Below are 13,529 nucleotides of genomic sequence, written 5' to 3'. Positions count from 1 at the left end.
CCGGCTGAGCCGACACGTGTTTTTCCCAATCCTCTTTCTCTATATCTCTTGTATGGGCGCGCACCCACGAAACAAACGAGAAACTCGGCGGGTCGGTGCTGAGGTCAGCGCGGGTTTCTCCTTTGGCTTTTATTTTAATCAGCCGCGGCGGCAGAGACATTCAAAAGTGAAATCAGCCAAAGGGACAAAATTGGCAAGGGCAAGGTCAGCCAGCTTGATTGCCACGCTTTCGTCGCAATTTCTTTCTTTCTTTCAATTCGCCGCCGTAGCCGTGTCTTTTTCCAATGCTCCGGTCAAGCAAGGAGAGGAATTAAATTGCCTTGGTATAAACTCTGCTGCGAACGATTTTCCAAATCGCCGCCACTTTGGCGTTTAAGTAGAGCGTGAAAATTTCGACCGGCTGAGAGCGAAAGGAGACGAAAGGTTAGAGTGAGAAAATGCATGTACGACAGAAATTTGCTAGCCACTTTCTCGCAAAACATGTGGGCTAAAGATTATGTTTATTTGCTTTCCTTCTCCATTTCGTCTGCCGAACCTGATTTTCGAGTCGAGTGCCGAGATAAAAATCAGGAGTGTCTATTCTGGTTCTAGGTGTCGCGGGCTCGCGTGTTTTCGGAGTCGGCAAAGTGATTTAATGGGATGTCACTTTTAATGAAAACAATCAGTAAACGTGTCCATTTGCTAAACGGTTCGTCGCGTATAGCTCAATCGGAATGATACCAAACTCGTTGGTCACGTACGTAATGGTCCGGAGAATGAATCCGACTAAATTGTAAACAAATCGCCAGACTTGTTTCTTGGTGTTAATGAGACAACATCAAAATGAATTGCGAAAGCCTTGAAATTGAACATAAAGTGCTTAATTCACTTTCAAATGATTTCAACAAATTTATAATGACTTGGGAATTGCTGTTTCTCAATGTATATTTTATGTTTATTCTCACATTAAGAAGAATAATACACAGAGCTAATAAATCATATTTATGCTTGAAAGACTGACAAAGATTTAACAACACGCGATAGTGATTATCGTAATAAAATTAATTCATCCCTATAGTTTGTAATATGGTAACTACAGCATATTTCGATAAGAATTTAAAAATTGAAAATTTCAAAATTCATAGCTCAAACAATAACTGTATTAATTGTCAGAAACTAAACTTTACTTATTATTGTTAATCCATGCCAATGAAGGTATAAAACACACACGAGAGTATTATAATTTTTCAGTTGAAATTAAATGCAGCTTCGTCGGTGTGTAGTAAGCTGTTTATTTTTCCAGAACTGTCATGCTAAACATATTTTCGGCTGCTGGTTGCGATTCATGAGCTTCAATGAGAATTTTTTACTTAAGCAAAAAAGTTACAAGCCCAGCCAACTCCTTGAAGGAGTTATTGACTGGTGCGCTCATGCGGCTGAACGAGCTCGGCAACAGAGCAGAGATTTTTTATAGTGAGAATAATTCAAAAGACAAATAAATAATATGGTGATGCGAGGAAATGTATCAATTAGGGCAACATAAACCATGAATTCCAGCGGAGCAAGACATTAATACAAAAAACTGAAATACACATAAACAATCCACCAAGGGCTGCACATTTAATTTTGGCTTATGAAAAAATTAACTTATTGTTGCACCCAAAAGAAAAAAAACGAATAAAAATAGCAGAGATACTTTTCTTTCCTTCCTTTCGGATTTCATAACAAGTTTAAAATAGCCGTAATAATTCAATGCACCTGTTTTAAAATATACATTTTACAATCCCGATATATAATGCTAAAATTAATAATTTCAAGTATGACGAAGTTTAAAATTTAGGAAAATGTAACAAAGAGACACTTGATCATCTCATGTGATTTTTTAATTAAAAATCATTCATTTTTAATAAAAAAATCACTAATATAGGGTTCAGGGAAAGTGCAATAATCGTTAGAAAAGTTAATCGAGTTTTGGTTTTATTTGTTATTGGCTTATAGCTGCATAAACAATTTCAAAACGATTCACTATTAACTTCGCTGATCGTGCGTGTGATGCACGTAATAAAGCTTGAAAAGAGAAAAAGTTGAAACGCCCAAGAAATGTCACTCGCTTCAACTCAAAATCTTTTTCCTCACTTTCACATAAAAACTTTCAACCATAAAAGTATAAATTCCGATAAAAAAGGAGCTATAAGGCTGAGGAAACTTGTCGGACTTCTGCCTCTCGATCAAATGATAGTCCCCTGGTCGTATGTGAACTAGACACCAATGGAAATTGTATCGGCATCACCTCTCGACGGGGGCATCAATCAAGCCGGCTGTAAAAATGAATAAACGGATAAAAACGTTCACAAGGTGGTGTAAAGTGAGCCTAATGCGGGATCGGTTTATTAAAAAAGGCAATAAACGCGCAGCGAGTGGGAAATGAATTTAAAAGTGACGGACGCGCGAGAGGACAAAGTGGGGCAAAACGAGATGCTCCACATAGAGAGATCGAGCAACGAGGAATCGGCGGCGTGTGCGTTCAGAAGAGGGAAAGTCTCTCTGCTCTTTCTCGTTTCGCCAGATGCTGCTCGCGTGGTCCATTTTATGCATCGCATATATGCCCTTACACACACTCGAATGGAAATTATTAATACACGTTTGTAAACAACTTTTCGGTGCGCGCGATGACTCGAGAAAGAGAAATTGACCGATCTGGCCGGGGAATGAGCGAGATTCGCATTTCACACTCGCAGCAACGATTAATTTTTACGACTACACTGCATTTACTGCATGGTCGGGGATGTTGATTGATGGACCATGACGCTTGGACGTGTGATTCTATTTAGTTTTCAATCGGCCTCCGTGCAGTGCAGTTCATGCCGCTTGTCAAACAGAGGATACGCAGTGCAGTCATCAAACAATTTTCAGCCCTGGGCTGACGTCTCGTTTGGGAAAAGGATTCACTTTTGCTTTTTGTGAGGCCATGAGACCAAGTAAGATTATAGTTCACGTATATACTAATTTTTGGTTTACATTTAGTTTGAAGATAATTGTTGTGCCGACAATTAATTGCTTCCGCTGCATTCATCATAATACATTAATTGGGAAACAAACATTGTAGATATTGAATTTAACAATAGTTCATATTAAGTTATTTTTGTTCTTCTAGCAATCGCATTTCACCTGATGTAAAGTGATAGCAAGTCAATTTTTCATGAAAGATGTTTCAATATTAATGCTTTGTTGGAGATTACCTGAATAACCCGAAATTAAATTACTTCAAACATGTGGCATTAAATAATAATATGAGGAATATGTATATTGACAAACAAGGTATAAAAGAGAGATTAAATCTAAAATAGGTACTCCGTTCTGTGATTATATGGAATTATACTTGTTGCAGCGAAATTAGCACTAATCGTTTGCCATATGCGTAATGAAATTCCAATTTCGTATTTTTTTTTCAAAAGAATAACAAGGGGTTATTTTACAAGTTTTATTTTATTTTATGCATAACGTGTAAAACTCTCTTTATAACGTATTATTTTAATTGTGACTGTGAGCCATTGAGTTATCATTAGTTATTGCCAATTTTGTTACGCTCTAATAAATCCACCTTTACCAAATATTTATCTGATTTTTAGATAAGCTATATGTAATGAACCGGTTTTTGTGCTTTGCAAATATTGTGAGCACTTTGTCTACAAATATAAATCTTAATTTATTTAGCATTATATCGAATCATACCTGCGCTTACTTCTGCTTAGTCCTCTTGAACAGGATGTCTTATAGCTAACTTGTTTGTCTCAGGTGTCGCCCTTCCTCACGTGCTTTTGATTTTTACTTTGACTATGATACATTAATATATGTATATATTTGACTGATTGTGAAAGTAAACAAGCATATACAACCATGCTGTTTAATCTTGTGGTTCTACCACAGAATTCAACTAGAGGACTAGCGAAATCAACCTTTACAAAACAGTAAGGTGCCTTTCATCGGTATGTATAGAAAAACTATAAAAATATTGATAACATTAGTACATTAATTTCAATCTTTTGACCCAATGAACAGTAAAATCAACTCTCCGTAAACAATTAATCGCATATATGTATATGAAGTGGAAAATAGTTTTAAGATTTAATGTAAGTGTTAAAATAACGTAAATATGTTATGTGAGTTTTCAAATGTTAAAAAGGAAAAAATCCAGATAAATGAGATATATTTTCAAGATTGCATGGCTAGGAAATTGAAATATAGGTATAAATAATTTTATGCAGAGTGAAAGAGATTAACAACAAAATTTATCCACCACCATTGCCAAAATTTAGTGATATTTCAATTTCCTGGCCGCACAATCCTACAATCTTGAAAAATATATCAATCCACCTTGAGATTTTATTTTCCTACTAAACATCTTAAAAAATATATGCTCCCGGTCTAGCCTTATGCTCATATTCCTTATAAATCCATTGCGGATAAAGATAATTTTTATATATGTGAGAACAGAATCTCACTGCACAACGTTCGTTTGACGCAACGTGCGTAGCAGTCATGCCAAGCAGGTTGCATACTTTTCAGAATTATCTTGTTAATAATGCCTGGGTTGGCAGTGATGAGTGGGGAGACAGACACATCCGTTTGCAGCGGATTCAGTCTTCTATAGCCCTTTTAGCTTGTTTATAACTTATTACAATTTTTGTTACACGGTTCTTTGTGGCTATAAAATGGCTTCGTTAATTTATGCTATCAATAGAATTATTTCACAATGGATTTTGCTGCTGCCGACCGCACAATTCTGCTACCACAACGTTACAATATCTTGTGGTCTCCAAGTCGATAAATCAAAAGAGAAGGCTATTTACATTTGAAGAGCGATTAGTTGGTCAGTTAATGTACAGCAATGAAATCAATTTGCAAAAGTAGACCGATCGATACTCTGAAATGCATCTAATTAATCAGGTAATAGGGTCAAGCAGCTTGTTGTCAATTCTTGAAGAGGCGCATTAGCTCGGGCACTCTTATAATCCGAAAAGTAAAAGCAAAAGCGTTCCTCGTGGCGGCAGATAAGAGCAATATCAACACAACTTCGCCGCTTCCGGTTTCTCTTTTTTTCTTTCTCTGGCTTGCTCGTCATATCTCACTGCGCGGGTGCAATTAAAACACACAACTTTTTCCGTCTGACCGGTACAGCGCGGTCATCACTTTCTAACTCGCAGCGCGAGCAATTAAATCAAGAGCACTGGAGAACACGCGAAAATAATTTCTGCGTGGGAGCTTTCCAGTGCGTGTTTGTATTTTTCACTCTTTCTAACACATTTCCCGCCGTGGGAGAGCAATGATTTATTCTCGGTGCGAGGAATTTTACTTTTGTTTCCAACACGACGTTTTATGTACGGCGGCCTTTTGTTCTCATTTGGGACAATGACAACACATGTTCTCCGCAGGAATGAGAAGAAGAGGATTTGTGCCGTGAAATAATTAGTCCTCGAGTATGTAGCGCTTACTATGAACACACGATCCAAGCGAAATTGAGAAATTATCTAACCAACAGTTATTTCAGACGCTTTGTGTTTCGCTGGTTCGGGATTAAAAAGACAGATGTTGGACATGAGCTTTAATCATATTAATTGCTGAATTTTATTCGGAGAATTGGCAATTAGGGTGCGAATTGTTGCAAAGTATAATTATAATCATTAAAGCTACGTGCTTAATATGGAAACTTAAAAATATAAATTTTAATTCGCTATCGAGATAAGAAGCGCTTTAATTTCTAGTACGTTTGATTGCAGAATTATAACAAATAATTGTTATTCACATGCTCCGGATTTTCTCATGTTAAATGAACATTCTTTTTCACACAAATATTTTGGTTTGTTTAAAAAAACCGTGTATATTGTAGAAGGTTCTAAGGGCTTCGAAATAATTTATCTCCGGGTTAATCTAAAGTTTAAGAGGGAAATTGAACTTTTTTACTAAAATTAAATCTTGAGCATCTAATGACAGAACAGCAATTCCAATAATTCTAATTTGTAATCACTGTTTCAAATTTTTAATTTGAATTTTACCTTATCTGAAAAAAGACGAAATTAAAAATTCTTTAAGTTAAATGTACTTGAATATAGATTTCTATGCTTAAACAAATATTTTTATGGTGTGACCTTTTATTTTTACAAAAATTAAATGTTTCGTGTAGAAAGGCAGCTTTATAACAGCATGTTGACAAGTCCTGCATGCAAAAGCGTGACATTGCACTTTTTGCCGGAACGCGTCTCTCCCGCAGCAAGCAAATATGCACAAATAAAAAGCTCGGATTACGTCGCAGCTATTTTAATTTGCTAGAAACACACACAGATGGTCTGCGGCTGATACCATTAGGTGAGCCTTTTGATTCCGTTCGGCCGAAAGAAAATTTATCATTTCGTGATGTGTCATTTATTGCATCGCTCTTTTCAGCAAGTTCCTTCACCCTTCTCCCATTTGTAGAGGAATTTATTATTGTTATTTAATTACTAAAACAATTACTAATAATGTAAAGAATGCGATTGAATAAGAAAGAAAATAACGTGCGCGCACACACACTTTTTCCTTTGTTAACGGTTGCGCGTGAAATGACGAGACCTTTAATTAGCGGAGAGGTCACTTTTGCGTGAACGAAAGCAGTGTTATTTCTCTTTCAGGCCACAATTATATATATCTACTGTCTATGTTATCACGAACAACACGGCAATTTGCCATATAAACATGGCTATTATAATATGCAAGTTATTTTTTTTATCAAAGAGCAAAATTTCAAAATTCCAGCAAACTCCAAAGAATAATCGGCTGGTGCTTGTTCAGCTGAACATGGCAACTATTCTTAAATTCGTGTGCAATTTACAAGTTATGACAACTGGATTCGGGAATATTGATGAGTTCCATAAACCGCTACAGGATTCCACTAAAACAAGATAGCCTTAAAATAGAACGCATTTGATGTTGCGAGTGTAACACGCCACTATTTCTTCAAGAAAATTCATTTCATTGGTTCAAATAATCCTTTTTTAGGAACACATTGAAAGTTTGACTTAAAACTTTGGCATTTTGTAAAAATATGGTTTTGTTGTTTACTGCATCGTCTAAACATATCAAACAGTTTTTACCATTATTAAATTATATTTACCAATAAATTATATCTGGGCAGAACATCATTAAATTAAGTTAGGGCAGATGACTAAAAAATGATACTTTCATAGAGATAAAAGATTTATTTCCACAAACTGAAAGACAGTTACGTCGGCATCAAGCCGAGCGCTGCAGCAAACATCGACACATTTTGGCTTTCCATTTCACCAACACTGGGCTGCGTCAAATCTAGAGAACTGTCTGGTATGGAAACTTTTGCTACACAATTCCTCGATTCCATATGCATGTTCAGGGAATAGACACAAGGGAAAGTAATGTTGCACTTAGCATTGGCACACTTAAACGTTGGGACTGAAGCGTCCTTGCTGCGCTTCTGTTCGCAATTCACTTGCGCTATCGCCGGAAATTTTGGGTTGGAAAACTCAATTTCAAAGAAAACATGTCTATTGTGGTATAATTGAGTGTTCACGTCTATTAAATTCTCGAAGGCCAGTTGTCCGAACGGAAGGGATTTCCGTAGGCGCCGGCTACGCCTCGCGTTGTTGGCGATATGCGCGTCGAGAGAGGCCTTTTCTATTTCAGCTGCGTAAGTATTTGAAAGCTCTTGGCAAGCGAGAGGTACAATTATCTTTTTTGGCCGAGGAGGAATGGGCATCACGGACGGTGCGTTCGCGTTGGCCTGCTCTTTCGGACGGTGGATATTCTTGATGTGGCGTCTGCAATTGTAAATCGTCGGAAATAACGCTCCGCAATTATTGCAAGCCAGAAACTTCTCAGCTTTCATTCTGCAACAAAATCGACTTCTTTGAAATATAATTTATGATGATACCAATTTTTGAGTGTTTCTTGATTTTATCGGTATCCAAAATATTTTCGATATAGGTCTCCCGCGCTGCGCCGCGCCAGCTGGTTTACATTGGGTCACGTGGCTAGCCGCCAGCCGTCGTGATTCAGCCACAAGGTCAAAAATACAAAAAAGCCAGGGATAAAATTGGTCTCCGTCCCTTCACCTAATATCCGTGGCCTCTACATTTTAATAATATATCTGCTATTGTTTCAGCTAATTTTCCAACAGGTGAAGGGCGTTTGTTGAACCCTAATCTTTGCAAGGACGGAGTCTAGAATAAGAGTTTCTGGGAGTATAGTTGCTTATATTCACAATTACGTAAACACAATTACTCGCTACTTGCTAGTTTGGACCTTTCCAACATGAGTGATTTGGCATCACTGGACGAATGTCGAGCGTTTCAAAGAGTCCTCGGTGCGGAGGCAAGTGGCCCTTCAGCGGGCTGGGACCCTGTGCGGCCTGGTGCGCCCTTGTTATCCGTTCGCTGTGTTATTGGGACCCGGGGGCTTCAGCATTCGTGCCAGTGCAGTGCGCGCCCTTCCCGGTCCTCGGACAGGGATAAAAAATTAAAATATTAATTGCCATAATATTTTGTATGTTATATTCAGAGACGCTTTCTTTATAACTTGTAAATATTTAAACTTAGTTTAAAGAACATAACAACGCATTCTTGAGAGCTGGAAGAGCCAAGCAGAGAGCGAAAGACTCGCAAAATATATTATTTGTTAAATTGTAAACTGGCATGCTACCTACACCCACTTGTTTACAGTTGGAAGCGTCTCTCCTCCCTCTAGCTAGGTTCTCTAACTCGGCCAGCAATAATTTACTTTTTCGGGCTTTTTTATTGTTGATCGGTTCCCCTCTTTCGAGATGGGCAACCCCCTGATAGCGTACACCTCGCGAAAACTCCGCCGTGTCCCAATAACAGGAATTAACGTAGGCGTACGGGCCTCATTGGAGGAACCCCTGTCCAAAAATGCCCGCTCGTGTCCCTGCCCTCGCACCGGGGTCTTTTATTGAAACGCGAGACATTCTCGTGCCGTGAAATTGATTCACGTGTGCTGTAAGAGGCTGCAAACTAGCAAGAAGCGAGTCGGAGAGCCTTCGCAATCCTCCTAAATTTCTAAAAAATGCACGACGTGCATGCGAGTCTCACAGTGGTTTGTGGTAGTTTGTAAATGTTTGAAGCATTTCAAGGTCTGCAGAGCACCTGAAAACTCTCTTAGACTTTAAAGAGTGCGCTCATACTTACGTCAAGGGTAAAGGATTGAGGGGTGCTGGGTTGAACGGGAAAAGGCCAGATGAGCTGCTGTCGCAGGAGTTGCATTCATAGCAAGTGAGGAGAGACGATCGTTGAAACTCTTCCTGCTTAATTTCGTGGGTAGGGGGTGGAAACCATAAGTGTTAGGAAGGTTAGAATTTTACGGCAGCAGTAGTTATATGATTGTCAAAGCGCGAAATCTTAAATTTAAGGTTAACTGACCTTCGTGTTATGTTGTTTACCCTCGTATTGGAAAAAATGCTACTTAGTAACGGGAACAGCTGTTTTGAAGGATGTACAAATCGAATTATTTGTAATCAGCTTGATTTATTGTGAATTAGTCTACAGTGGTTTTATAACGCTTTTGGTGAAAGTTTAATTTGTTATATAGATTATAATTCACCAGTTACGAAAGCCCTTAAAGTTTGAAGCCGTCAAAAGATGGCACCAGTGGTTACATTATATTTTAATGAACTTCCGGTGCGATTTAAGACACATTCCTTCTACAGTGCATTCTACTCTTAAAATAATTTTTCATGTGCTGAAAACAAAAATCAATCCAGCCATTCGCCGAAATATTATTAAAAAAAAATCGCGATACTCTACAGTAGTTAATAGATGGACAAATTGTTAGTTTGAGCACAAAAAAATCATTCCAAGTGAAGAATGCACAAAGGCAGGATTGTGTCTTGAATAATCGCAGCAGGAAGCTCATTAAAATCGAAAGTAACCGCTTGTGCCATCTATTGGCGGCTTCGAACTGTTTAAACAGGTGAAATTGTTTTAAAGGTTTTAATTCTGTAAAATGTGACCCTGCTGAAGCCATCATTGGCATTCTGAATGGATTTGAACCAACGAGAAGAGCAAGAAGTAATTCTTACCTTAGTTTTCTTAAATTAAACCATGCACCGGCAAAATAGGAATTTGATTCAAAATTGCCAATCTGACCGGCCTCCGGAAAAAAATATCCATCACAAAAATTCTTCCTTCCTTATTCCGTCACGTTTATTCTTTGCTCAATTCTGTTTATGTCAGGAAACTTAACAATGAAGGAAAGGCATTGTTGTCAATTTCAAATGCCAAAAAAATTTTGGCCTTTGGTGGACCTATTTGGGGCCAGGGAGTGGTAGCTAAAGGGTACCTAAAAATATGAAAATAATAGAATAAGGTTAACTTTTGACAGAGCAAGTTTTGCAAGGCTCTTAGTAGTTGAATTCTTTTGTCTTGAGATTGTTTACGAGAGAAGCTAATTCAAAGATCAGGCCTTTCCCAAAATATTAAGATAAAGATAAATATAAAATGTATTTAACCATAAATTCCCCCTGCAAAAATACCGGAAAAGGAATTCAGGGAGTGGAATTGGGAGGTAAATTATATAACTAATAATACTGAATAGCTCTGCTCTGTGCTGATTTGAACAAACAAATGGCAAATTTCTCGCTTTTAGTTAGCAATCCTAGTTTTTTAATTAGTACGTGGTAAATTTCTTACTTCAAATTACTTGAGCGTGCTATTTTGTCCTTGTCTATTTTATTTGGGTTAACAGTAGTTTTCCAAATAAAATTTTCATCGCTCACTAGATTATTTCTTCAGAATGTTTCTTTTCGTACGTGCAATACAAATAAAAGATTTTTTATCGATTTTTATTTACATTCCGAAAGCACGAGATCTCTCTTTGTCTGGGTCAAGTCGGCGGTGGTGACAAAATCAATTTTGTCCTCACGACGGACAGCTAAAAAGCGGCAATTTTGGCAGCGGCCGAGCGCAGCCAAGTGCCAAAAGGTGGTCAAGAGCAGTCAGGTCGAGTCCCAAATAATAGCGATTAGAAATTCAGATCGAATCGTTGCAATTATACATTCGCGACGAGAGCTGCAGCGTGGAGCAAAGCCAACACGCGCAAATGTGCTCTATGGACACTGGAGGAGCAGCGCTTCCAATTCAGTTCGTTCAACTCTCTCTAGCGCGCGCGAGCTGCTAAACAGCGGAGAGATCTTCTTCTTTCAGTGCTGTCCCCACCCGGCTCCCGTGAAACAGTTTGTTTAGCGCGCGCCATATGGCCCAACGCCGCTGCTGTTCTTCAGTCTCTCGCGGACGGGCAGTGTGCTAAGTCGGATCCGGACAGTGTGTGTTGCGTGATGTGAGAAAATTCAGTGCGGCCTCCGATGATCTCTCGCTCCTCCGACATGGGCGAAGAACGCACCGAGGACCGCATTTACCTCAAGAAGAAGGGGCGCGGTGGTGAGAAGAAATGGCCAACCAGGGAGGACGTTATAGAGTCTGGTAGGCTTTCCAGGGCTAAATGAAAATGCGTATTTTTATAGAATTTGATATTCAACATTCATTAAGATTGCCTCCTGTGTGGGATAATTATCGCATTAATAAATTACGAGTTAGCAATACGGCGTTTAAAATTGCTTCAAATATGGTATATTTTTAGTTTTAAATTAGCATTTCAAAAATTCATATTACCATTGCTTTTAAATACTGTCCCTTGTATCCAATTTTTTAAAGTTTTTAAAGATTTTTAAAACCATTTTTCACAGCAAATTGGTTTTCTGAACACATTTATAACGTAAAATTCATTTCGTCAAACTAACTCTGTCTTAAATAATAATCCACGTAGAGCTGAGCGCTGAGCAACTAGATAATTTTGAATTTTCGGAATTTTCATAAAATTACCGGTATGTTTATTATTATTTGTTTGTTTGTTCAAAAAACATTTATTTTATGCGTTTTGTTCTTTTTAAAAACGTTCCCTACGTGTTCCTGATCAGCTAAACTAATCAAACCACCAGTAGCCACGCTTCTCGTTGATAATTTAAGTCTTATATGCAAACATATATATGAAATTTGTAACTCATTTTAATAATATACACCTGCTGTAAAATCTGGTACATCTAAAGTTCTAAAATATACGACCTGTGTGGCGCAATTTAAAAGTCGACCTTAATGATGAGCACTTCAACAACAACTCTTTAACTTGGGTGTTAGTTGTTTGAAAAGGGGACGTTGAAGTGTATATATGGTTTGAGTAATGGATTATGCGCGAATATACGCGCTTGGTGAGATCCATTAATCAAAATATGAAGCGCCATCAATCTAAACGTTAGCGCAATCAATTTATCTAAGCTGTAATTGTGTACATCGTCATTAATCTTGTCCATAGATCTAGATCTTGGCCAGTGCGCAACGAAAAACAATGCTCTCATTTCTAGACAAAGTAATTAAGCGCGCATACGCAATAATTAGGCGCAATTTTTCAAAGTCAGAACCGGAGGAAACCATTTTTAAGAGAAGACTACAAAATTTATTACGGCTGCGCGTGAATGCTAATCAGAGGCGTCTTCGCTTGGCCCGCATGCAACACGCTGCGTTAATTGGTCTGCGAATATTTGCACCTGTAATCGCAAATATTTGGCAGAAAAACGCTCGTAAGATATTTCACGTTCACTTATTGGCTGTACGTTCTGTGTCCGGTGCGGAGCGACTAAATCGCAAATCGTGCCGGTCAATCGTTTCGATCGAATCAGACTGAGCGAGCTGCTGATTTGTGGGCAAGAGGCCGGCAGATTGTCATGGGCGCGTTGGCCCCAGGCCCCTCGAAATTTTATTATAGAGCAGAATTACGGTGCGTTAACCAGGTAGCTGTTGCTGCTGACGCTCGAAATGAAAATTTTATTACCCTCTGCCGGATTGTGCCCCGTTTCTCTCGCAATCGCTTAGGTTTGTCCACATATCCAAAATTAGCAACTTGGAAACGTGTACGCACGATTTTTTTCTACGAAGAAAACAGGCGATGATGACGTCTGAAAGAGATGAGTATCTTTATTATGTTATTTAAAATGCAAACCGCTGGACAGAAATGAATCCAATAAATAAGGCCGTGAATGGCATAATTTTGTCTTGGCGCGTCTTGCAGCTCCGACCTGCGAAACAATTTTGTATTTAAACTCGAGACCGGTTCTATTAAATCTGCTAGTATTAAATAAAATATGTTAAAATATAGCAAAGCTTATAATTTCAAGAATTTTTTTTAAATTTGTTTTTTTTTTCAAATTATTTCCGTTATATGGAGTTTTTTCCTTGAAAAATAGTGCAATTTCAATTTTATTTTGATACAAGTTGACGTTGATTATTTTCCATCTACCAGTATGAATTTTATGATTCTTTATACCTAGCTCAAACTTACGTAAAGTATCGAAAAAAATGAATTGACTTATATAATCATCTCAATAATTAAACAGTGAGTAAAATAATGTTTCACTTAGTTATTTACAACATAATGATCTAAGATTACTTCAATAATTATGTCTTTTTAGAAACCATTTTATG

At 37.9% G+C, this 13,529-nt stretch overlaps 1 protein-coding gene across 5 annotated transcripts in view; it reads left to right on the top strand.

The window, feature by feature from the left end:
• Positions 1-13,529, top strand: part of LOC135942801 (proton channel OtopLc-like) — a 28,843-nt gene that overhangs the window by 7,261 nt on the left and 8,053 nt on the right. Inside the window, exon 1 of one of the 5 annotated variants that reach the window (XM_065489119.1) lies at positions 2,760-2,957. The exons of 3 other annotated variants lie outside the window; for them this stretch is intronic. In XM_065489119.1, coding sequence (XP_065345191.1) covers positions 2,948-2,957 — 10 coding nt within the window. In that variant the 5' untranslated portion in view covers positions 2,760-2,947. Of the gene's footprint in view, positions 1-2,759; positions 2,958-11,260; positions 11,478-13,529 lie in introns of those variants that run through there. One more of the 5 variants, XM_065489118.1, reaches the window with a different exon arrangement.

The sequence above is a fragment of the Cloeon dipterum genome, chromosome 4 (assembly GCF_949628265.1).
Source record: "Cloeon dipterum chromosome 4, ieCloDipt1.1, whole genome shotgun sequence".
NCBI classification, from domain to species: Eukaryota; Metazoa; Arthropoda; class Insecta; order Ephemeroptera; family Baetidae; genus Cloeon; species Cloeon dipterum.
The sequence above is the reverse complement of the archived record's forward strand: the minus strand, read 5'-3'. Positions and strand labels throughout refer to the sequence as shown.